Source organism: Labrus bergylta, chromosome 10 (assembly GCF_963930695.1).
Source record: "Labrus bergylta chromosome 10, fLabBer1.1, whole genome shotgun sequence".
Classification (NCBI taxonomy): Eukaryota; Metazoa; Chordata; class Actinopteri; order Labriformes; family Labridae; genus Labrus; species Labrus bergylta.
Window position 1 is genome coordinate 19,719,808 of NC_089204.1, and position 26,924 is coordinate 19,746,731.

Below are 26,924 nucleotides of genomic sequence, written 5' to 3' on the forward strand. Positions count from 1 at the left end.
TTATTCAAACTTGAGGAATTACAGCATCACCACTTAGAGACTAACCTAAGATTGATTATTTTATAGGGACTTGCACACTTTCTATTGTGTACATCATTCTGTTCAGTGACATCTTCCCTTCTGGTTCTGTGTCACTTTACACAGCATCAGCAAATGTCCTTTGCATTGTGCCCCCCATTTGAATTTGTGGGTCTTATTGCTCAATATTTGTTTGGATTTCTTCTTCCTGTATTACTTTCCTGTAGCTACTCTCAGGATGTGAAGTGTTTCCGCCGTAAACCAATAAATTAGTTGCATGGGGTGTTATTAGAAACTGCCTGCCTGACAAAGCAAATGGAATAGAAATATTCATGCCAAGCCCCTCTTTGACTTATTTACAGAATCAGTGGCATTACATTGGTTATTATTTACACATGTTGATGAATTTGAGTATTATAAATGTATTTAATCCTGCATTAGTTTCCCTTTATGAGGCACTGAAGTTGAATCTAGTGAATAAAGTAAAAAAAATAAAAAAATGGTACCAACATTTACAAACATTCAAAGGAACCCAGGGGGAGGTAGATGCTCAAAAAACTGTTTCTGGGAGGAGTCTTGCTTCTTTTTTTTCTTTTTTTTTTTGTTGCAGATGACACGTGAAACTTTCCCGAGGAGTTGGTTGGTATGTCTGCTGTGTGCTGTGCGGCTCTCCGTTAACTGCAGACAACCTATAGCGAGTAAACCAGTGTGCTTGGTGCCTATTTTTAGCAGTCTGCCTGTCTAATGGGGGAAAGCGAAGGGACTTGAAGAAAGTGCTCAGGAAGTTGGACTCAGCTGCGATGCAATGAGCTCGAACAACACCGCAAAGTGACGGAATAAAACAAAAAAAAGTTAACACGAGTTCAACTCTTATTTGCCTCGGCTTAATTTCACTTTGATTCCAACGCAGTGGCCACTTGAGAAGTTGCTGCGCAGCGCAATGGCTGCCCAGTGCGACACTTTAAGCGGATACTTGCAGCAGTCGGACCAGGGCTCCAACAGCGAGCGCAGCACCGACTCTCCTCTGCCGGGATCAGAAGAGGACCTGAGCGGACCCCATCCTCTGCCGGACCCGGAGTGGACTGAGGAGAGGTTTCGGGTTGACCGTAAGAAGTTGGAGGTCATGTTATTAGGTAAAACAAATTAAAACAACTCAGTTAAAAGTTTCCACTGTTGTTAAGTTTTAGACTTTTGTGTCCACGTTTCATCTCGTGTAATTGTAGGCTTTCGTTTTGAAGAAGCTGCAAACTTTAGCGGTCCTCAGACGGCCCTTTGTTTATTTTTTGAGGCATAAAGTTGTACTTTTAGTTCAAAATTACTGTTTTCGGTAAAGACAAAATAGAATAGGCTCGTCCACATTGTCTAAGTATGATCATGACACATGAGCGTGTCATGCGCGTGATAAGGAACGAGTCAATTAAGACAATTAAAGTCGTGTCGGTTAGGTTTCACATTTTATCAACGCCTTATTTATTGCCTTGAGAAAAAAAAAATGTAGACCAATAAAAAATGTTTACAGTCGTATATGAATGCCTGTTTCCAAAAACAAAAAATGAAACAGAAGGTTAATAAGGTCAAAGAAACAAAAACCCATCAAGCACCAGTCCTGCAGTTCTTGTGGATGTAGTAACACATCCTGACCACAAGCTGTCGCTACACAAACTTCAATGTAGTGCATTTGTTTTTAGATTAAACTGAAATTGACCTGAACATGCAGTCTTCTTATTTTCCTGACTCAAACAGTCTGCAGACACAAAAAGCTCACTTTAAAAAAAAATTAAATGACAATGAAAAAAACAATGTAATATGCTGTTTATGGTTATAGAAGTAACAGTTCTAATTAGAAAATGACAAAAGTAACAGCCTTTAAATCTAAAATGTGTGGTTTCTCTAAAAGAAAAGTAACACATTTTTGCGGTTTCATTTTTTTTTTAAACAAATGTAAAAGTTATTTCTGTTCTCTCAACTCAACTTAGTTTTTTCTTGCGTGTTCTGTATTGAAATTGATTGGCGGTGTGATTTCTCCTCTAATGATGTGTACATTGACGTTGAACAGTTAAAGAAGTGATGACAGGCTCATAAAGACAGGCCCGGTCGACCTCTGCTGAGAGGCCCCTGGAAACACAGGGGTTGAGGTCATTTATCGCACATTTCCGAACACGAGAGTGTGCAATATTAGAGTGTTAGGTAAGTGGGCTGGGCTCTTTATCAATTCCACTGAAAGATTGTTGAGAAGGTGCCAAATGAGAATTTTATCATTATTAAGGTACTGATGTTAAACTAAGCATGGTGTTAAGTTGCTGATGAGTACAGTAAGTTGAGCTTAAATGTGTGACTAATGTTTAGAGTGATTCCTCAGTGAGTTACTGGGCTTGGACATCCTTTTATCTGATGCACACAGATTCATGTACGCACACACATACTTCCCCTGGAGAAGGTCCTCATTGCTGCCTTGCTGCTCCATGCATTCCTCAAAGCTCCATGTCATCCCAGACTCTTCCAGGAAAACATCTTAACCGGAGGCCGGCCCTAAACTCAAAAAGCGTCCGGGACATACCGTGTGCCATGTCCCGCAGTGTGTCTGTTTGTGTGCGTGCTCGACTCATCTGTTTGTGTTAGGTATAATCTATCCTGTCTACTGGGACTTTACAGTTTGTTAGTTTGGTCTGGTGTCGCCTGCCAGCATCTAGTTTCCCAACTGTTGCGTCATGACATCATGGCTGACATTGCTTTTGTTGACATTGCAGCAGGGTTGTTGAAAAGGAAGGGCTGCTGCTTTTTCCTTTGTCTCCTTGTGTTTGTGGTGAGTGCTAGGTTCAGCTTTAAATACTAGACTATTTCAGCTGTGAAACTGCTTTAACCTTTGGCCTCCAGCCTTCCAGGAAGTACCCTGTCTGTTTGGGTGCCTGATGTGCTTTGGTCGTCTCTCGTGGAACATTTTAAAATCTTTGCATCTGTCAACTAAAAAGTCATTGTCTTGATTTTTATTCACTCACTGGCTCTCTGGAGTCTCGTCTTACTCTCCTGTGTAACTGTCGGTGTAAATATACGTCCTAATAAATCGCTCTTTTAGTCTCATCCAGTCTTGTAACATCTGGCTGTGTTGTGATTGGATGAGCTGCGGTCTTTGACGTGGTACATCGTGTTCTAAAAGCCACAGATGTGACTGTAAAGAAATCATTTTATGGGAACTAGATGTGTATTTTGTATTTTGTATTCAGCGTTTTATTATCTCTGGCTTCTCTCTCTTTCTTTCTCTCTCTCTCTCTCTCTCTCTCTCTCTCTCTCTCTCTCTCTCTCTCTCTCTCTCTCTCTCTCTCTCTCTCTCTCTCTCTGTGAAGTGGGTGTGCTTGACATTCAGCAAAAAGCCTCAGATTGAATCAAGTTGCGATGACTTCCCAAATGGCAAGAGCTTATTCAATTATTTATCTGATCTTTGAAATATGTCTGCTTTAGTTTGATATGACCGTCTCTTACAGAAAATCAAAGGTGTTACAACAAAACATTAAGTTCAAAGACTGACTTTTGATATGCTGCTTTACCAACAACATTAGAAGGCACCTCTTTTATACAAATTAAAGCAAAGTGGCTTATATTCATGCAAACTGTGGTAAGGGACACTTACTTGTGTACAGCTAAACATTAAATCCCTCTCTTACAGATAGAAGACACCTCTCTGCCCCACATACACATCAGAGGTTTGCAATGGAAGGCAGGGGCATGGTTCTCTTTCTTTTAAAACTGGCCAATACTAAACTAAGACCAAAATACAAGTTATGCAAAGAAAAGAAAGATATTTGATTTCATTTAAGCATAAATATGGAAGACATTAAGACAGTCAAGGGTAAAATTGGTCTGTAACCACTAGATATATTTGTAATCCATCAATCCGCCAATTACAATTAATCATTTTCTTATTCTTTAAAGGTCACAAAATGAGGAATAATGACCATTAGCCTTTTGATTTGTCTACATTTTCTATGTTGTTGAATAAGCACTCTAAATAGCAAAGATATGAATTGAATGATGGTTATATAATTGTGGGGGATGAAGACGTTTAGGATACAAATATACCAAAATAGTTTTTTACTGCAGGGGTTACTTTTAATTTCTGCAGTAAATGTATATATGGAACCAATATGTGCAAATGAGGCTGCTGATCAACTCCTTTATGAGGGGTCAATCGAACCTGAATCATGATTAGCTGATCAATCTGTTACATTTGCTAAGCTGTCTCAGTGTTTACATTGTTTAAACAAGAAGCTGATTTGTGTGTCTGGGTCTACAATAGCTGCAGTGCATGTTTGCTAAGGCAACACATGTGTTGCATGCTTTACATGCTTTTTTAATGGACTTCTTGGTTTAGCATTTGGTCAGTTACACTTTTCAAATGATTTATTTAGAGGAGAACTACAGTCAAGTTGCTTCACTGAATACAATAAACTGACCTCGAGTGATGCTCAGAAGAGCTGTGACATTGCCGTGAAATCTCTCTACTCCAATTTTCTCCCTCTGGATTTCCCTGGCTGATAAAGTAAAGAATATGTTACAGTACTCATCGGCATTAATGCTCATTTTGTTTTATTTTATCACACATAATGTCCTCATTACGAGGTGAGCTGATAATTAAAACCAGTGAAACACTTTTCAACACCTTCAGCAGGCACATTACATGCGCTTTAGCTAAATGTTTGCTTAGCGTTTTTTTCTGATGTTGCCAAATGTAGATTGACTACTGTCCTGTACCAGGTTAAAAAGTACAGTCACAAAATAGACAGATTTTAAAAGGTTTTTTTTTTTTTATGTTTCATATTATTTATGTTATCCCCAACATTTTCATCACAATGGGTGACTGTTATGGAAAACCTTGATCCATGTAAATGTATCAGGACAGATTTCAGATCTCCTGTAAGTGCATTGACCATCATGTATCTTAAGTTTAGGGCTTTCACTGGCAATAGAACGAATGTGAATCAAGAATTTCAAAACATTTTCCTTTGAATAAACCTCACTGTTCTCACAATAAAGAGGGTCAGAACAGGACATCAGATGATCATATTTCCAGGGGTGGTGTAAATTCTGCTGTATAAAAAGTACCCAGAAGCACTCTGTGCCCATTAAAATATGTCTGTGACTCACCAGCATGTCTCCACACTGAAACTAAATCCCAGCGTACACACTTAAAGTACCTTTTTATTTGGATGAGCCATATTTCACTCCCCCTTTTTTTTGGCTTAACCAGCATCAGGAGAAAATGGAAATTGTTAACTGCTTTGCAATTACAACTTTACTGTCTCTCACGCTGGCATGGATGCAGCTTCTTTTTTTTTTTTTTCAGGGCTCAGATCAGTAAATAGAGTGTGAAGTGAAAACAAAATCTCACCCTCACAGCCATCTGGGTTTAACTGTTGGACTGTTGGCACACAGGCACTGAGCCTCCAAGTGAATGCCCTGGAGACCCTGACAGAGGCATGAAAGCTTGAAAGATAGTTTTATGTGCACAGGGAATAGTACCCTTTCTTCCACATTCATTATGGATGTAAGACACTGAGGGCAAGTGTGGGAAAGAGGTAACATTTTCTCTTACCGTGATTCTCCGAACCGAGTGCGTCTGCCTGTACAACAACATTTTCCATGCATGTTTTTAAGCGTACATCACCAATGTTTTCAACCCCTGTTTGGGTCAGTTTACGGAGCATCATGAGCTGAGGGTTTCCCTTGTGATGACAAAGAGTTTAACGGTGTCGAGTGAAGCCTCCTGGTGGGCCAGTGTGTGCACACATCGTAACAACATGTTTGCCAAACGCTGCAACAACAACAACCTACAATTAGGCTAAGTGAATCATTTTCTTCATTGAGCTAATTTGTTTTCCCGCTCCTAAACCCAAGACTATTATTGGGCTGCTTTGTCTCAGAATGGAAAAAAAACTGTTGGATGTGGTCATGAGAAATTACAAGGTTTTACACAGAATTTATAGCATTTATAGTCATAATTTGTTAGATTTAAACTGTTCTTTCACATAATTTCCTCAGTGCAGAGGGTGCTAATTATTGGAGGTGTTCTAGACTTCATTTGAGGGATGCAGACTTTGCACAAAATTAGAATATAGTAATATGTTGAGGCCAGTGTAAAGGCAAAAGTGAAAATATGTTTTTTTTCAGATCTTTCCCCTTTTTAGTCCTCAGAGTGATGTCTCTGGTCTCTTTATCCTCATGATGAGGGCGGTATGTGTGAGGGCCTTCTCCTCCTCTTCCTCCTGGGTGCTGAGTAAGACTCCCAGACAGGAAGTGAGTGTCTTTTGGGGAATGTGCTGCAGGCTTTCCCTTTTCTCCCTCTCCTTCTCCCCCCTCTATTTCTCCCTCTGGAGCATTCAAACACTGCTCTGTTGTTCCAGCTTCCATCAGATCCACTGAAGAGTTGTTGGACTTTCCCTGCTCTTTATCCTGACAATACTACACAATCCTCACTTTAACCTTTGACAGAACCAAACCCAGGAAAAGATGTTACTGGAAACACTGCGATCAGTGGCAATGTTATGTTATTTTGTCTTGTAGTACTTTGTTGGGCAGTTAAAAACTGAAGGTAGAGCTGCATGATTAATTCAATCCAATCATACAGTACATCAGGATCTCTTTATAATAAGGTTGGCTAGTGAAGTTAATTCGATTTTCAGGTGGAGAGTTCCATGTCATGTAACACCATTTTATTTTAGAGAAGCTGGGAACCTGGAAAGAAACTGTGCACAGTCCTCCATTTGGAAAAAATGCAGTTAGGAGTGGAAAATAAAAGATAGAGCCAGCAGTGCAAAGGGAAAACCTTCTCCCAGGTCTGAATGTAAAAACAGTTTATTCCCCCTGATGAGGTTGTCATCTGTCTTTTGGAGATATCAAATGATGTGATGATTAAACCGGATTCTGACTGGATACTGTGTTACGGTTGTAGTTGTGGACCACTATAAGAGCCACTGTTAGGACACATTAAAAAAAATCATTTTTTTTTTTTTTTTTTTACAAGATGCATACCTCTATTAGGACTACTTTCTGCCTCATTTGCAGCACATAGAGTTCAGTCTCAGTGAACTTTTAAGGTGTGTAAACACAATATTCTTCTGTTGTCGACGGCAATTTGAGGGGAAGGCATGGATAGATTTGGTTCAGGATGTAATGATTGTATGGAGCCTCATGTAACAACTGTCATTATTAATAGAAGATTTCAAGCAAGTGGGACGGCAGAATAATAATAGGCCTTAAAGCAACAATATGTAGGAATTTGGTTGGTACTCTTTCGCGCCCACCAAAGGCCACTGCATGCAACTGTATTGTCGTAAGACACACAATGATATTATACGTCTACCCCTTTTAATCAACGTGTTTTTGTTTACAGACATTGTGAGAAGCCAAACAAGGAATAATACCAGATTTTGTGCAAATACTAAATGACTGCTAGCGTTATCAGCCTGTTGTTTTGCATGTGGAGTTAGTGTACGTGTATTCAGCCGCGATATATAGAGTCTAGGGTTAAATGGCTGCATTGGAGAGATTATTTGAGACAGGTTTGTAAGGTTCCACATTGAGAAAGCTTACTTGAAAATGGACAATGAAAGAGACAACCTTTTGGCGTTATATTGATTGATTTATTTATTTGTGAGTAAACTTGAGACATAACTTGGATTAGTCTACTTTCTGCACAGCATTAATCTGCTAGCCGATAACATCAGCCGATATTAGCATATCCCTCCCCAACGTCGATATCAGCCCCAAAAAAATCCCATATTGGCCAGGCCCTAACTAATATCTGCAGGGATGTCCACTCTGCGCCTTCTTGCTTAGTCAATCTCTCTTTCCCCCTCTTAGCTTCATCTCTCACTTAGTTGGTGTAAAATGGCAAGGACAAGTATTTTTAGCATGCTAGCTCCAGCAGTTTATGCTAAATAACCTTTGTGATATTGTGTCCTATCTCGTGTGCCGATATAATGTTGGGAAAAAATCAACTTTTTAGATTTATTTCAGATTCAGGAAATACACATTATGTAAAACATAAAGAACATTAGATGGACATTGATTTCAGTTCTAGCTAACATGCACTCTTTTTTCTTTTCTATAAAAATCACATTATGGTTATCACATTATGAAAAACTTGATTGCATATTTTTGTCATATCATCTGAGCCTTATTCAATTGTCTTTTTTAACCCACTACTTATAAGACTGAAAACAGTGGGTATAGTTTGAAACTGCTGTGCCTTTCAGTAGAAAGGGACGTATCACTTCCTGCTTCCTGCTATCCAATGAAGCTCACCCTTCTCCAGAATGTCACCTTTCATGAAACATCTGGCTATTAACAGTGCAACCTTCAGGGTACCCTAAAACTACTCCAAATATGGACCTTGTTCACTGGATAGTAATATGTTACACTTAAAGAAGAAAACACATCACGCACACTTATTCACCAGGAAATGTTCCTGGAAATAAAGGATAGCGTCTGCTACGTGTTAAGAAGAGTTACAGGCGAGTACAAAGAGTTAGACAAGGCAAATGGAGATACCTACATTAATAATGAGCATTTTATAACTTTTATTACCAGCAGTGGGGAAAGAAAGCACGCATCAGAGTGTTCAGTAATAAAAGCAGTTCCGTTTAACTTTGATTTTGGCCTTGCTCAGTCGCCTCCTGCCACTTTCTCACTCTCCTTGTCCCTCTTTCTTTTACTCTCTCTTTTTGGAGGTTTTTCCTGAAACATGCTGATACAATTAAACAATTCTATTCGACTTTAGCTTACGCATTGAATTCCTTCATCCTGGGCATGATGAGGCTTTCAGGAGCTGTAATATAATTGAGCTTGAGTCGGTGGAAAAACCTGTAATTCATTACTCAAGAAAATAAAACCAAGAGTCCTATTTCAGCCGTCCGAGTGTAGCTGGAGTGCTGTGACCCATTTCTCTGCTGCTGGAACTGTAAATGGGCTGAAATGAATACCTGTTTTTCTACGTCCCTCAAAGCTCTTTTTCTTCAACCCTTTTCAAAGTGCAGATTTACATTCTGTCTGGTTTGCGGTTGCTATTTTAGAAATGTTTCTACGGGAGGGGAGGCAGCCCTGACTTATCCTGCACGTGTACGCACTCACCGCACACACATAAATGCAGAAACACACACACACAAACACACACACACACACCACCCAGCCCTTAACCACTCCCCCCCCCGCGAGAGCTTTCAGTGTTTATCTTTGGAGAACCTCAGCTTTTGGTTTGTTGTTCTCGCTCCTCATTCAACATCCAAGACAATCTGCCTTTTCTCCACTTGCCGTGATTGCAGGGAGATTGTTTTATAAGAGCACCTCTTCTGATCGCGTTCTGCCTGTTTACAGAATATTCTCCACTTGAACAAAAGGAGAAAAAAAGGGTGGAGGCTGGGAGAAGGAGGGAAAACTCATTTTGTTTAAGTGAATTCAAGGACAGGAATCTCATGGAAATCCTAACTGGATTTATGCTGATTCCCTTAGAGCTCTTCTGTGATATGAACGATAAAAAGCTCTCCTGACTGGACGTATCAGATGGCGATATCTGAGAGGTTGAGTAATGCAGGACAGGAACAGAATTAACATTGTTGCAGCCCTGCACAGATTCCTCATTCTTTAAGGAGAAGATGCATGGCTGCTAATTGATGTGAAATGTCTGTGATTTCTCAATAGTACACTGTAATGTTTACGGAGTGATTCTGGCCTGTTAAGTGAGACTGACTCCCTATTGCTCCATGGGGGATCTAACATAGTAGATACCAGGCACCAGGAATGCACAGTGTTGTGTAATCACTTGGCAGCATAAACACAGGGGAGATGATGATAACCCAAACTTGTTGCCAACAAACAGTTTGATGTCTTATTTCCTATGCTGGGAGGGGTGGTGCTTTAAAGATGCCTCTCTGTAAATAGTCATAATGGATCGAATGTTTATGGACACAGAGAAACAGAATGCCACCAAAACTTTAGGTCTGTTTCTGAATATTTCTTGATCTTCTAATGCTTGTGACCTCGGGGGTCAGTGAGTCGAGTTTCTCTGCCGCAAAGCAACATTTGGCACTTAACGGCGTGTATTCGACAACACAGTTGCTTAGCAACCATCACGTATTTCAAAAGCGAGAGTAGCAGATCTGCATATTAGTACAATGATATGTGTTCAATTTTATGGGTATTATTCTCATTTCAATTTCTAGTGCAGTTTAACGCAGGAGAAAACACTCAATGAGTAGCTGCTTTGAAATATAACCAAAAGGTTTCAAATGAAGTGCAAATCTGTTGCTGTTGGTTTCTGAGGCTCTTTAGTTCCATGCACAGTAACAGGTGTTTGTAACAGTGACCCTGCTATCAATGACATACAAATAAAAACTGTTATGCAGAAACACACTGTATGGTTTCCCTTCTTCCCCCCTTATTAATACTCAGACCATCCAATACAGGAAGGACAGACTATCAGTGAAAAATCCTTTTAAGAGAAGTAATCAAAGACAGTAAATTTAAAATATGCAACTTTTAAAGCATCCTCTAACTAAAATAACATTCTTCAAAACTTGTTTTTTTTTGTGTGCAACATGCCATATTTGTGTAAAAACAGACCCAATGGAAACAAGATGAAGCTTTTTTCTTAGACCTTCTTAGACAAAGAACTTATGGCTGCTTTCCAAATGACTCTTTTGACGAGTGTACAGAGAATCTTGTGACGCATTTGTTCGATAAAAGAGTGATCAGCCATGATGGATATTAGTCCCAGTGATTTTATCCAGACATAGGGTATATAGGAGGAGGCATATTTGTCTGACGTAAAATAATTTTTCACCTGCTGCTTATCTATTTAAAACAATAATCAGGATGTCACTGTTGTGTCTCCAGCAGTTTGATATGGAAAATCAATTAACGTAGACTGTTGGTTCTGCTGTAAATGTTTGAATTCCCAAATCTTTTCTCAGTAATGAAATACCGCTGTTTTACTGAAGAAGCAGTTTAAAGTTCTTTTTTGTTTCGACGCCAACTTTTGTGAAGTACCCCAAAGTAGTTCACAGGGAAGCCTACGTGTTAGCTTTGTCTGTATTCATTTGGATGCCGGCCTTGTACCTGTCAGCTACGTGTCAACTGCAAGGTGATCCACTTGGAGAAAGATCCCGTCTTTGAAGTGAGGCGTTCAGGCATGATTGTGAGAACAGTAGAAACGACCTGACCGTTCTGATTGTTTCCTTTAAAGTCTAAACCTTTTTACCTTTTAAGAGAGGCCTTTTGGATTCTGTGGTTGGAATATTGGTGGGTAATATAAAGATGTGTCAGATGGCTGCCCCCCCCCCCCCCCCCCCCTTTTTATTGTTTTATTTTTGAGGGTTTTGCCTTTATTTAGACAGGACAGTGAGAGAGTGGGGAATGACATGCTGGAAAGGAGCTGCAGGTCAGACTTGAATCATGCCTATTATTGCTTGACAAATATACTGTTATGTGTTGAACTGACATTATCAGGCCAATGTTGGCTTTTAATGAATTATTTCAGTATTTGCATTTTTCTTATCAAAATGAATACAAAAATGAAGACTGTGAAGAAAACAGTGTTTAGAGTAGAAATGGTGTCATCATGCAATTGTTCCAGCAGAGCGCACTCCTCCTCATAGTTTACAATCTGCACTTAAATTGGTTGACAATGTAAAATTGTTGAATGTTGATTAATAAAGTTACTTCTTTAAGAAAGCAGGTTTACCAAATTGTTGCATCGTTTTTTATTTTTTTATTCCATCTTTGAAAACTTAATAAATTGTGGAGGTGCACTGAATGCAATTTCTTTGGCCGACTCAGATTTCTGATTTTATTTAAGGTCTTTCCTCTCGATCAAGCTGATTCAGAGTTTCTTTCTTTAAAGAGCTTTACTGACAACAAAAAACATTTTTGTAATTTTTTGTCTCAGCTTTCTCCCTGACACCTGAAGGAATTATCAATTTCCCAACAAAGAACTACAGTTGTTGACTATTTCATTAGGCTATATCGTACAGTCTCTTACCTGTCACAGTCTGCCTCTTTTCTCATTGCTGAATGAATTAAATTATATTTTATTTTACTATATTGTAATACTCCAGTCCTGGGGAGCGACACAGAGAGAGGAAGCAGAGCAGAGTGCATACATAGGCTACATACAGTCGGCTCAGATGGCAAACAAAAACAAGTCATTTGATAACTCTTTGTGATGTCAATGAAGGACAAGAAGCACCTCTGTTCACACACAGAGTTACAGATGTCTCATATGAACAGGGTCAGAGTGCTTTGGTAGGTCGGTGCAGATTGGCACCCCATGTCCACACTGCCTTCATGATAGCTTGTGTGAGTGTGTGTGTGGCTGTGCGTGAAACTTGTAATTCCTGTGTGTGTGTGTAAATCTGAGATCAGCGCAGACTCTGATACAATTGGGAGGACAGGATGGTCAGCGATCCCAGATGAAGAGGCTGAAAATCATCCTATCCCGGTCACCGGTCAGTCGGTGCATCTCTCCTATATTGGCTACCATATTAGTGCCATATCTGTGAACTCTCCCCCAAAACATCAGTCCACAAGTCAGTGCTCTGCCTTTAAAATATCTGGTTGTAATGTGCCTTAACTGAAAATGTTGTGGTAAATGTTTGAGCAGATCTGCTTAATGACAATAGTACATTTACACAAATGACGCCAGTCATTTTCTTCTCAGGCAGGGGGGTTCAGAGTCTGGCTTTAATATGAAATGTTGTATAAATATCACTTACATTAAGGAATGTGAGCATACTGTGCACCGGGATCTCAACCTTTTCATAGATTACATTTGTCGTTTGCTATGAAATCTACTCTGCGAGACGTGGAAGTTGTATAACCCTTCTGATTTTTATGCTTGCATAGACTTTTCTGTGAATGTCCCAAGGTTCACCGTAAATCCTTCTATTTCCCGGTGCAGAGGATTTTCTGTGCACAGCTTTTCCATTTAGAGATGTAGCTGGTGCCTTCAGCGGCTGCCTTTGCCTTTTGGAATCTAAAAAAAATTCTTACTTTATTGAACTCTTTTGACAGGAAGTATTTTTGCTTGATAAATTTGGCGCTGCAAAAGATATTTGAGTAACTAGGTGTGTAAGCTCCCCCTTGATTATTTGGTTGTTATAGCGTGACTGATTTAGCATTTTTAAAACAAAACAGATATCTGCTTACGACTACATTAAGAGTTATTGGACCCTTTTTTACTTGAAGCTGTCGTAGATTTTATCATCGTTAGAGTTGGCATTTTTCTTACTGGTGGTCTCTCTTAGTTCTTCCATTTAACCTGGATACACCTGGGCAAGAATTTACAAATGGTGAAAAATATTCATGTCAAACTTTGGATTATTAAAGCTTGTGTCTCTATTGTTTGTTTGATTGTTGTGTATGTTGAAGTCCAAACTGAAGAAAATCAGCTCTGTTTACATTCCTTCCATGTCAAAACAGCGGAATCTCCCAGAGTTCGTCTTTCCACAAAATAATGGATACCAGACCGTGTTCCATCTGCAGAGTCTCTTTTTCCCGTCACTGCTGCTTCTCTCCGTTCTTTACATGCAGTGACAGTGATTAGATGCATTAAATAATTACATGGAGAGAGTTAGAGGGTGTGGATCTGATTTACTGGTACCATCATGTTTACTTAGTCCAAATAATGGACAATCAAGATGACTGCTTTCAATTAGTGCCATGTTATTTGCTCCATATTTGGAGAAAGAAACAAACACCAGGGGACGGAATTGATTGCAACATGTGCTCTGTGCTCGGGGGTCTTGTGTTGTTTCTCAGCTGTGACGCCTTTACGAACTGCTGCGCTCAAAAGGAGGAGAGCTGCGTTGTCCTTGTACAACCTGAGCCCCAAAGCATTATTAAACCATATCAGCTGCAGCGTCCATCATGCAACATTAATTTTGCGATGTTGAAAGAAAAAATACGATAATGTAGGGATGTGCTCTGTCAAAGCGTTCTGTTGATTTGCCTTTAGTGAGGCCTGTAATTTAAATCCAGGGTTTTCAGTTTGCAGCTAAATAATAGGCTTCTTGGTTATCTTAGTGATGAAGCATGAGCTGTGTATTTATGTGGTTAAATGTCTGTCAGCTCTTTAAGACAAGAGGCAAATATAAATACAAAGATAATCACTTTTCTTCCATCTAATGGTTAAATGGCGGCAAATGAAATCTACAAGCCTGAAGGTTGCCTGTCAGTGGCTGTAATTCAAACCCATGATGTCAGTGCAGCCTCGATGCAACAGTATATTAAACGTAATTGTGAGCTGTGATCAAAACATTGACAACATGCAACCTAGCAGTGGACAAGGACACGGGGGGAAAAAAACTCCTTGTTAATAATATCACAACGTAAGTACAAGGTCAGAATGGGCTTTAACTTGAATGTTGGCTTCCATCAAGCTAAAAGGATTCACTTCCTATAATCAGGGTAATACTGTCTTGTCCTGTTATGCTGTTTGGACACTCTCATATCTCGTGGTTTATTATTGGGCAGCAAACTTAGAAAAAAAAGACTGGATTGGTTTCAGGCCCCTCGCGCACATTGTTGCAGTGCAGAGGCAAAGTTTTGTAAACTGTCATCACTACCTGCGCTGATTACAACAAAACGTCCTTTCTCCCCATCATCACACTTTTCCTCCAGCTCAGTAGTAATTTCCACACTAACGATTTGGATACAGTTTAGTCAAGCATTTCATCTGTCTGACCTTTCTATGTTCAAGTCCCATTATGTAGCAATCATCTTTTTCCAGCCACCTCATTGGATGTTTCAATAACTCAGTGGGATTGCTTTTTCTATATTCAAGGATTTTTTTTATAGATATATTTTTTTCTAGTTTACTGATTTTGACAATACTTTTCTACTTTTAAATCCATTTTTTTTTATCCAATACCTTAAAATCTTTCCACATCAATTAATTGTTTCCTCAATTCCCAGAGAGTTCAAACTTGGATGACATACCACAACTCCTTTAACTTTGAAGGGCCATATTTCTAAATCATATAACTCAATTATGTCATTTAACAGTATATCAACAGACAACATCAAGGCCACATGGGAAGAAGAACTAGAGTCAGACATATCAGTCACATGGGACAGGGCCCTGAGCCGGGTGAATAGAATCTCTTGAGCACGTCTACATTTCATACTATTTATAGTTCTCCACTGTACTCATATATAACAAAGCTACAGAGCCATTGTAGAGTCGTCAAAGCGGACTTGACTCACATATTTTGGCCGTGTTCTAAATTGAGAGAGTTTTGGACATCGACATTTGGGATTTTGAATTAGGCTTTTGGTCTGAATTTACAACCTAGCTCTACAATGGCCAACGGAATGATATTGTTACCGAGCAACAAGGAATATGCTATTGCTTTTGCATCACTGATAGCTTGAAAAAGAATACTTTTAGAATAGAAATCTTTAATACCACCAAGGGTTTAATCGTGGCTTTCTGATATGATGAGGTTTTTGAAAAATGTAATACTTTCTTAGAGGAACAACCAAGAAAGTCTGGGACCCAGGTTATTTTGACAGACTTGCAACTCTCCCCTCTCAATTGACAGTAAAGGTTAAACACCTAACACCTCCTTTTTTTATATATATATTCTCTTGTTTCTTTCTTTCCTGGACACATGGGTTTTTGTAGCAATGTTTCTATTGTTAAAATGCTACGTTCTTGAAACACTGTACATACTTTGTCGAAAAGAAATCTGAACATTGTAAAATGTCGCAATTGACATTACATTGTACATACGTCATCTATGAAGAAATACAAATACTCTAAATATACTGTATATATTTGTCATATCAATCACAGACAAATGCTGATCTCAATCATGTCTCTGTGACTCTCAGCCCGTGCAGCTGCGATCACATCTTTCATGCTTGTCACCATTTTTGACTCAGTCACAGGATGACGACAGCCCCAGACTTAATCACCGCTTCAAAGCTCTCAGTGACTCTGAATATTCTAACCAGAGTAACAGCCCTCAATGAGCAAGCACTTAACCTTCTAATTAGACGGTCTTGAACCTGACAGACTTTCTTCATCGTACTATGAACTGTGTGCTCTGCAGAATGATACAAATGCCTTTAATTGCTAAACATTATAAAACAGACATCATGGCAGAAAAGTGTTTTATCATGTTTTTATTATATTAGCCTTCTTATGGTGCACATTTTGAGTAAGTGAAGTGTAGGAGGACATTATACATCTCTCTCTTCATATCATTATTCGTCCCAGCAGAGCTCAAAGAAAACCATCCTGTTCTCCTGTTTCGACTCTTGGTTCTCCCACGGCCAGTTTATACGCCACTCATGTGCCAACAGGATGTTTTGCTCTCAGCACATGGCTCATGTTTTCACTCATTTTCTGTATCAGATGCCAGAAATGCTGCTGCACTGTTTGTGTTGCTGCAAGGTAAATGAAAGATAAACACAATGCAGTTCTCAGGTTTTTATTTGTCTCGATTATTTGACTTTTTATAGGTTGTGTGGTGTTGCCATTCTACTGTTGGCAGTGGATATTTGCACATGTGCATGTCTCTACTGCATCTACAGAATATAGGCTGGTTTTGATTTGAATGTTTGGGGAAAAAAATAAGAGTGCGTGTGTATACATAGAGAAAGAGGAGTATGCATGTTTTGCAGTTGAGTGTATATACAGTATGGATAAGCGATTTGCATGGATAGATTCTGTTTGATTTCATTTTAACTTTTGTTTGGCTCTCAGGCGAGAAGTTGTAATGAATTACTCTTGTAATTTAATGTTGTGATCATGCTTTAGACTTCTTAGTAAATGTTTTCTCTGGGAATTATGACAGCCAGTGTTACAAATCAAGTGAGTTTAAAGCCCCTGCTAGGGGTTTTTAACTGGTTATGAAAGAGCGTTTTCAATTAAAACCAATGCCTCTTTATGATATGCTCAAGCAAAAAGAAAAAAGGATCATCAGTGAAATGATTGATTCTTTCTATTTTTAATGTCTGAAACCGCTGCTGAAGGGTGGGTAAACATTCTGCCGCTGAAAAAGCCTTTTCAAAAGTGACACAAATTCTCTATGATTAATACAGTTAACTGTGAAAAGAAAGCAGGAAGAAGATGTTTTTGCTAAAGAATACTACATAGGCATGTTTGAGACAAAGTCAGCAAAGAGATGAGAGGTACCACTTTGTCCACAGGGGGCGCCAACAGTTAACAGGAGCTTAGAGAGTAAATGAAACTTTCACTGAGATGAATAAAAGATTATGAGACTCATCATGATACTGCTTTTACTGAGAGTATAAATGTCTTTTTGTGCAAATGAAATGTGTGTAAGTGCCTTTTTAATTGTCTCAAGTATACCTCTGTTTATATCTGTTTCGTTCATTGGCCTTTTCCTTTGGGATGGACTTTAGTTAAGATGATTTAAGGATACTGAGACCACAGACAAAAGAGCATCGCGCTCGCTCTCCTTCATTTTCTCACCAGATAAGGAGGAAAAAAACAGTCTGGACTCTTTTTGTTTGTCTTAGTTCTTACAGGAAACTCTTGCAGTAACCAGAAACAGAGTCTTTCATAACTGAGTATGACTTGAGGCCACCAAAGAACATTTCAGCATGAGCTGTTCTCCATCATTCCCTAAACTAAATATTTGATATAAACACTTCTTGTGACCATTGTCAAGATGTTTCTTTGTCTATAGTCAGCACACATGGCTGTATTGTCTACAGGAACCAAGGTATTAGGGCTGCTTCCCACAACCAATGATAGTTCATCTATAGAAATGTTTTTAATTACTCATTCGCCCATAGAAGTCAAAGATGGTGCAAATTTTTCATCGTAGAAATTAAATATCTGTCAAAGGATAAAAATGTAAGTAATTGATGGCATGATATCAGAAAAAGAAAGAACAACTGTTCAATTTTTTTTTACCTATTAAAGAAAATAAACTGATCAATTTCATCTTGAACAGCTAAACAAATGATCCCTTCAGTTTTACATGTAGTCCTCACTCAGCGTTTCAGATAGTTGTGTTTAAACTCAGTTCACACCCTTGTTTACATCTGGTTTCATGTTGTTTCCATTGTCAGTTTTTCTACTATCTCTCTTTCACATGTGGCTGTATGCTGAGTGTATCACTGTGAGCGTCAGTGGCTTTGCGAGAGTCAGCCTATCTTTAAACCAATGCCAGAAGCAGCATCAGAAGTGTCCAGTGTTGCTTTTGCAAATCTAGTTTTCCATCATCAACAATTTACATCTTTTGATTTTTCGTTGTTCACAGAAGTTTCAGTTGTCGTTTTAAAAAAAAAAAAAAAAAAAAAGAGTCTGTTTTAGCCTCATGTCTTTGTGAACCGTGGCCATGACTTGTTCACCAGGTAGCCTGCTTAAGAACAAACACTTCACAAATGCTGGTGATGTTGACATTAGGGGGGCAGGGCTAAAGGCTATAACATCAGGTCAGCTTTAAGTGTTATGTGAGGATTTTAATCTGCTCTGTTTGTGCTTTGAAATCTGGTGTCTCAGAATATTAAGTTAAAGGTGGTTTGAGTATCACAATAGTGGATTCTCTGCTGAAATTGTTTGGGTTTGATGTGCTGATGTGCTCCATCCAAAAATTATTTTTAAATATTGGATTCCACTCAAACATGTTTTCATATAACAGGACTTTGGATTTCCTGACATGGTTTTTTGTACCGGCCAGCATTCATGAACACACAGTAAGACCTGAAAGTGACTCTGCTGCTGCTCATGACCCAGATTTACAAAGACAGCAACGGATCTGTCTGGAAAAGTCTCGCTGCAATGCAGGATTAAACCTTCCCTGTACTCCCAAATGACATGAGATCCCTCCTTGGAGAGCAGAAATGCATTTTGCATCAATAGAGCTGCCACAGTTTGAAGAACTTGCAGATGTGTTGGAACACTTTAAGCCTGATTTTCTGAGCTGGTTGGTCCTTTTTTTTTAACCTAGCTTACTGTATCTGCTGGGGGAGTTTCTTGCCATTTTACACCTGCTAAGAAAATCATTTTAAACCCCCGGGAATCTCCTGAGTGCTGGCTTTATTTATAAGTGATTCTGGGTGGTTACATTAAAAGTTTTTTTTAAGTAATGTGGTCTCAGAGGAGTGTTTGCTGACAGACAGATTTCAAAACTTCGATAGCCTTTTTCAAATGTGTGAACCTGTTGACCGAAGTGTGGTATGAAATATCCCATTACTTTACCACTGTTATAGCCCAGATATTTCCACTGTATCCATCAATTTGTTACACGGAAGCTGTATCCAATCTTGGGGATTACAGAAAATAACTTGGAACATTATATTCCCTTCCTGTTAATGAGCAGCACCAGTCTGCTTTGCCAAACTCAATATCCAAAGAAATGGAGATCCACCATAAAGATACCCTAACATCTCAAGGAGACGAATAACTTAAGTGTGTTTCTGCTGTGTGGTTTTCTGAATTTATTTTTCTTCCTCTCTGTCTCCTTCTAGCTGCCTCTGAGGGGAGAGTCAATGGCGGGGAGGATTTCTTTCAGAAGGTGAGTGTGTAGTCTCTGATCCCGATGTGTTTGCTTTGTCTTTCGAGTTGTGTTCGAGCCCACTGAGCCGACGTTTCTCCCTCTCGGTGAGGGAGCAGATGTCAGGTGCTCCTCCAGTGTCTCGTAATTACGGCTCAAAACAAACAAAAACATCGGCACGACAATGACGTGGAGTCGCTGCAGGACCCTGATCCTATAACACAGCTGGCACAACACAGTGGGCCTTTCTCACTTACATAATGTACCATAACATGGAGGGTGAGGAGGTGAAACACAAGCCTGATCTGGTCCACACTGCCTCATTAACTTTTCTTCATCCCTGATTTAATAAGTTAATGCTTTGAAGAAACTTCACATGCAATAAAACAAGGATCAGACTCAGTGGTTTTTAAAAACCTAAAAATAATTGAGCAGTCAAGTGTGGGGCTGCTTCTGGGAGTAAAGCTTCACTTTATAGGGTTCAAATTAGGGATGTGAGCGGCTAGCTGACTAAACGCTTTATGTTGTCATCCTCACTAGTCAGCACCAGAATAAGTTGTCGGTTAAACTAATTTTATATTTATGTGAATGTAGGCCCACAGTTTCAGTTCAATGTTGTGTTTAAGCTGTATTGCAGCCACCAACCTCTTAATGGGCCTTCTTTCCTTGCTCTACTGCCCTGATGTAAACAAGCACAGTGAATAGATAGCATCCTTAGGTGCTGCACTTTTTGTGTTTAAGCAGTATTTTGATCTAGATACTCGAGGTCACATTGCATGTAGGCAGTGTCAGTAACCACGTTCGACACAGTGATGTGGACAGTTACCTGCAAAGACGACAGAATGCTGGTGGTGCTAGTACCGCTGACTTTAGCCACGCTCAGCAACACAATTTGACGTTGTTCTCCTGCAGACGTTGTGATCCCACTCGCTCTGAAACATGACACAGCTCACAGAAAATAACTGCACAAGATATGGTTCCCCTCAACTTCAATAAATTGTCCTCACGATTGTTTTCTGAATGTTTTTTTTTCCCTTAAGACTAGTCGGCTAATCTGACTTTAATTATTTTAACATATGCTTTTCTAGTAAAGTGGATTAAGTTGAGCGAATACAAAATCATTTTATTGATAGCTTCTTTTTATTCCAAGCTTGGCAGGTCTGACACAGAAATGTAGCTTCCTCGCTCTTTTTTTCTTTCTTTTTTTACAAATCTGGCTACTCTAAGATGAAGAGGCCTCAAATAAAGCCTTTATGTCTCTGTTTCTATAGCTCACATCTACTCTGGCTAACTCATATCATTTTCAAACACAGGTCATGCAGAAGTGTCCCTAAAAAGAAATATGTCCCTCGTACATCCTTAGTAACTGAAATGAAATGACAACCAACTAACAGCCAATGACATCCAAGGGGGAAAGAAGCCATGTCTGAACAGTTGTATGCTACTTCTTTGTGAAAACTTTAAACTGCATACAAGCAAGATTGAAGGTTTAATTAGTGTAAGTTTTTGTAAAAATGTATCTTTTGGATTGGGGTCAAACAATCCTTGATCATTTAAAGGAGCTTTCATTCCAACAGGAAATAATAAACTCAGCATAAATGTATTAAATTTCCAAACTCGTGTCTCTAAACACAGCCGTTGGATATCTGTGAAGCGTGATTACAGAGGAAAGCGACCGTTAACATCTAGCTGACAGTGAGTTTGTAAATGAACGGGCAAACAAATGACCCTGATCTGCTCCGTTTGTTTAATTTGAACCACACGTAATGAGCAGAACGAACAGAAGATAACTTATATAGCACTTGAAACAAAAGCAATCAGAACTTCAACAATCAGAGTTAACCTCTGAACATGGATTACTCACGTTTTTTGTAACGGTATGTCGTTATTTAAGAGATTCTTTATAAGGATCTCAGGAGGAATCTTTCCTGTTTAAAACCCAGTTTCCTGAATATGTTAAACTCCCTCTACAGTATGTTAATGGGCTGTAATGAAATAAATGATGGACGGCGGTTTGTTTTAGCATTCCTCTTTTGTCTATTTTCCGTATTTGGTTTTGGAGGTTAGGAAGCTGAGCTACATGTCAAAGAAGGAGGCAATTTAACTGTCCCTGAAGCAGTTCTCGAAAACCAAGTAATGCAAACCAGGCGCCTTAAGATTCCTGTCCTTGGAATTTTAACAAGGACTCTGTAGATCTACTGTAGCTCTTTCTTCACTTCCATTTGGTTTGGATATATCAGCAATGTTTAAAGATATCCAGTGTAGGTGTCTGCCTCACTCCATGAAGCTTTTCTGACAAAGCACGTCTGTTGGTGTATTGAGTCTGCCTTTTTTTTTTTTTTTTTTTAAGTCTCTGGCTTGAATATTGTCACAGCTCGTTCAAAGAAATGGTGGTTACTGGAGGTTAAATCGTCAATTAGAAATTAGCGTGCAGCTGTTTTGGTTGGCAGCCCGGTGAAGAGCAGCGAAGGCGGAGGGTTGGAGCTGTGTTTTTATTGCAGAACTTCCATTTGAATTACTGTGAACGGTTCTTGTAGCGTGATCACCGCTCATGCCTTATTAAAGTCAGGAAAATAAACACGGAGTGCAACTGTGGAATGGTATTGTTGAAAGAAAATGGATGAGGTGTGTGAAATATCTTGAAGTTGATGAAAATGGAAACTTTTAGTTGGGCTGCTTCCTGCCCGTCCAACCCACCCATCTACACACACACACACACACACACACACACACACACACACACACACACACACACACACACACACACACACACACACACACACACACACACACACAGTGTGGCTACTAAAGCACATGCACAGCTACATTCTCCGTCATGCATTCGGTCATTGACGCAGATTTTTTTTTTACACTCATTGTTGCCTCAGCAGGGAGATTTCGAGTTCAACATAAAAACAGTCCGCCCACGCTCTTTCTTCCCAGAGGTGCAGTTAGTGTATTTGATCAAACCCTCTTACTCACTGTCTGCTGGACTTCCTTTGAGTGCAGAGCTACATTCTGTCATAGAGAGCAAACAGACCACCCTCCTCATGTAGTCAATGAGGGAATAAAGAGGATAGCAAACATTGTGGGGACACCAGGAGGGTCCCAAAGCTTGGAAATGATCTTTGAGTTTGTACCTGATGCTCACATGGGGGAACCTCTCCAGCAAAATGTCCCTCCTATTTTATTTACTTGTTGCTATCTGCTTTGTATTCTCTCCTTCTGCACAAACGTTACTTCATCATTGCACTGGTGAGTCATTGTTATCATTCAAAAAGACAAAGGGAATTTTTCTGCCACTGTTGGGTCTGATTAATTTAACAGGCGGCGTGCGTCAGTGAACACTTCATCCCACTGCTGTGCAGGGAAAGTCTTGGACTGGGACCTGTCGAGTAGAGTCAGATCATGGCACCGACCACAAAGCTGTTTGGAGAGAAGTGCAGAAGTGAAGCCGCGGGACGGCACAGAGCCGAGGAGCTGGGCTGGTTGAACCGATAACCGAGCACCACAGAAGAGCTCGGAGAAGATTTGAGTTGAGAGTTGCCTTTGAACCCCTTTTGGCTGTAGCTGATCCCCCTTCCATTGCTTCTTCCAAGGGGTTTTGGCTATGCAAATAAAGCCAGGCGTGATATATAAGCGCTGGTGCACTCAGATCTCAGGCCAGACGTAATTTTATTTCATTTGGTTTTTATGGTGCTGAAGAGTCTCATGCCAACAGGAAAACTTGAGGCTGTCAGGATGAAATATTTCGGTTTGTAGAAAAAAATCGCAATAATTAGATTAGCATGAATTCTACTAAACAAAACATGTAAACAAATGTTTTTGTACTCATGAAGCAGCAAGAATTACTCGTATCATGCCTTTCCTCTTGGCAGATTAAAAGGTTGCATGTGTTGTGGAGTGCCCTCCATGTAATGTGTGTCAGTCTTTTATAACTGTGTATATGTTAGCATTAGCCCCGAGGTTTAATGGGGCTTTAGCTGCCAGTTAGCACTCCAATGTTTAACTTGATCTAATTTATAACTGTCAGGTCTCGTGGGGATGGCTGGAGTCCACGCTGACAGCTTGGAGCTCTCCTGTTCCTTCAGTCGGTCTCTAAACTTTACTCCCAACCTCTTTACAGCCCCCATCAGCCCTCTGTGTCCCCATAACACACACACACACACACATACACACAGACATACACACACATTCCAGCTGAATCAACAGCTGCAACATCGCAGGGCAGGCCAGGAAACATGCCTCTACCATGTTGATTGCTGCCGCGCTAAACGTATACACAGTGACATACGCACATGGTCACGTGTATTGAACACATGCTCTCTCGCTCTCAGGACATCGCCTTCATGATATCCTGTTTGATTTCACCTACAGCTCTGCGCACTTCTGCTAACACCAGCTGCAAACCAATCATCATGTCAAGGTTGGGCCGGGAAAACTGATCAGAAGCTTTTATGTATTTATTCATTTTCAGAAAAAGGGTTGGGACAGCGTGGACCAGAGGGCGGGACGCTTTAATGTATACGTAACATAATTTGTGCAAATATCTGGACCCATTTGCGAGGTATATGCTAGCCCCCCTTCAAAAAAAAATAAACGCCGTCCAGCCTTTTAAAGTGGTGTGTGGTCTGTCAGAAATCAGTCCCATCTGCAGGACGCGGCCAAGAACAGCAACACTGGACAGGAAACAGGTCTCTCTGAACAAGGCCCATTCACAGGAGAAGTTGATGAGGCATAGGCTTTTGATTTTACAATTATAGGAAAGTTTCATTGGAGTTACCTCATAAGTGATGTTACTTTTGTCAATTTCTTCACAAGCTTTTTATTTAATTGGGTTGTATGTATCGCACATTTCTGAATTTAAAAAAAGACCAAAAAGAGAATTTCCCAAGAATCACTTGTCGTGCCATTTGCTCCCAAATGCAACTGCTACTTCAGCAACCTCTGAGAGCATGTGGCAGTTTTATATTTCTTTAATTTGTGGTTTTAAATTGAACGCCTCCGTTACAAAATCCAAACACATCTGTCACTGTCGCGGGAGACTTTTTTCTTTAAAGAGAAAAGTAAAAAAAAAAAGAAAAAAAAAGGGGGGCAAGTTGGAGGCAAAAGTGAAGGAATTTCTCCTTATCACCAGGAACAGAATGTCCTCTAATGTTGTTGTGATTCATCCAGCTGTTAGCAAGAGCATGTGACTTGAGTTGATGGAGAAAAAGTTAAGCATTCCGCCGCTGGGTATGAGTGATTTATGGTGTTAGCGGACGGCGGCAGGAGGGAGGGTGTCGTGTTGTAGATCAGAGTCGCTGGTGCCTCGAGCTAAAATGAAACGCAGAAGTCATCAGATTTTGGTTTCAGGCCTTTGTTTCATTGCGTGTAAAAACCATTCTGAGTGGATATACTGATAATATTATTGCAGCACTTGAGATAACACTGCAGAGAGGCGGTGTGGGAAGGTTTCCAGTAAGAGGACGTTGAAGGGGAGATCATTAGCTCGCTGAATGCGAAAGCTCTTACTGTTCTTTTGGCTTTGTCACTCTAATGATACCACAGAAGAATTCATTTAGAAAATAGTTGAGCAAGCTTATCTGACAGGAATTCTCTTTTATTTTCATTTCGCAAAATGATGCTTGAAATTACTCTCGTTTCTGTGACTCCCTCAATGGAGAGTAAATGACTGGAAGGAGGTTTCTCTGCATTAGCTGATAAGGGATAATCGAAAGATATGCAACAAGGGCCAAGAGCTAAAGACAGTGAAGAAAGAATGGTTATAAACATCAATAAATACACTTTGGTTGTCCATGTGTGTGTTGCAATGGTTTTATTGGTCATAATCATTTTTATGAGTTTTCTGAGGAATTTCCAACAATGTTGTACTAAAGAAAGGCATGATTCACCCTTTGAAGTCCACTTCATTTTTAGTTCTGGTTTTCCAATAACAAGAGCCTCAAAGGTATTTCACAGCATCATTTCACCATCTGTGAAGTTTGCCTTTAAAGGTGTTTAGTAGTTTTTGTTGCCTCTTTATCATTCATTCTTGTGCAAGAATTTGGTGTATGCACCTTGATGTTCTGTTGCCGCTTTCGTTTTTGTATGTGATTATGGGACGCAGAAGAAAATCAGTGAGGCCTGAAACGGCTTCCAGTCAGCCAGTCATGGACTCCGGAGTATATGACAGACATCAGCCCTTTTCAAATCTCTGTTTTGCAGGTATGTGAAGCTGGCAGTGAAAAAAAAAAACTGTCAGAGTTTGTTGTAAAGGATGCCAGACAGACCGTGCTCCAGAGAGGAGCATATGGGGATTTTAAAAGCTTCCCCTTTTTGATTTGTGCAGAACTTCCCCCAAGAAATCCAGGCTGTAGTTCTTATTCCACTGCCAGAAAAAGAGCAGAGTCGATGTGAAAGTCTTTTAAATATTAAAGGCTGTGAATAGCTGTATAGCCCTGCCAATATGCTTAACATCTTATCTTCATTGGTCGTGTCGATTGCTCTTAATATACGCTCTTTCACATTTGAGTTACATTTGGCTCATTTCTTAACTCACCGGACCACAGAGAAACATTAATCGCTGCTCATGTAATGAGCCTGAAACAAACAGTCCTCCAGCGTTTAGTCACGTGTCTGAAACTTTGAGAAATCTCCACCGCAAAAACACAAACCCCTGGAAAGAATCAAAACAAACAAAAGGCCGCCGGACTTTTGTGAAAACAAGACTAGTGCACATCCAGGACAGAGCCACTAGGATAGAGTGTCTGTATCTCTCTTCTTTATTTTTTTGAAGGTTTAACAGATTTGACTCTTGTTTTTTATCCATTAACCAACATGAAAAGTGGCAGCTAGTTCTCAGAGGGTTTGTTTGTGGAACGCTAAGCAAGGTGAGCTTCCTCATGGATGACAAGAGGAGGTTGGGTAATAGATGATTGGAAGTCTGACAGCCCCCTCACTAGCTTTTTTTTCTCTCTTTTTTTGAAGGGCCAGTAGTTTTTTGTTTTTTTTCATAGATACATATGCTCCTGGTTACCAGGACTTAAATAGTCAAAGGGCTCTTACATAGATTGTTGTTGGCATTTTGCATGTGTAGCAAAGCCAGGAGTACTTATTCGATCCCTCTCTCTTTCTTTTTCTTCTGTTGTTCTTGCTTGTTTAGTTGGTGTTAGGATGGTGGGAGGATTTGGGTGTTGAGCAGAAAGAATCAGCTTTTAGAAACATCACATGAGCTTATATCAAAGCTAATGTTTGAACTGGACTCAAAGCTCCTTTTATTTTTCAAGGTTTCATAACCTAAAAAGAAGAAGTTTTAAACGATCTTGTTGTGCAGAACTTTTCCTCATGAAAGGTCTTTGTTTTCTGGCACGGTTATGACTGCTAATACCGAGTTTCATATGT

At 39.8% G+C, this 26,924-nt stretch overlaps 1 protein-coding gene across 1 annotated transcript in view; it reads left to right on the plus strand.

Moving 5' to 3' along the window:
• The first annotated feature begins 40 nt into the window (after nucleotides 1-40).
• The window catches only part of LOC109987915 (protein bicaudal C homolog 1), a 60,242-nt gene continuing 33,358 nt past the window's right edge, over nucleotides 41-26,924 (plus strand). Inside the window, exons 1-2 of the mRNA XM_029278329.2 lie at nucleotides 41-1,151; nucleotides 19,516-19,562. Of these exons, the coding sequence (XP_029134162.1) occupies nucleotides 959-1,151; nucleotides 19,516-19,562 (240 nt within the window). The 5' untranslated portion in view covers nucleotides 41-958. The remainder of the gene's footprint in view (nucleotides 1,152-19,515; nucleotides 19,563-26,924) is intronic.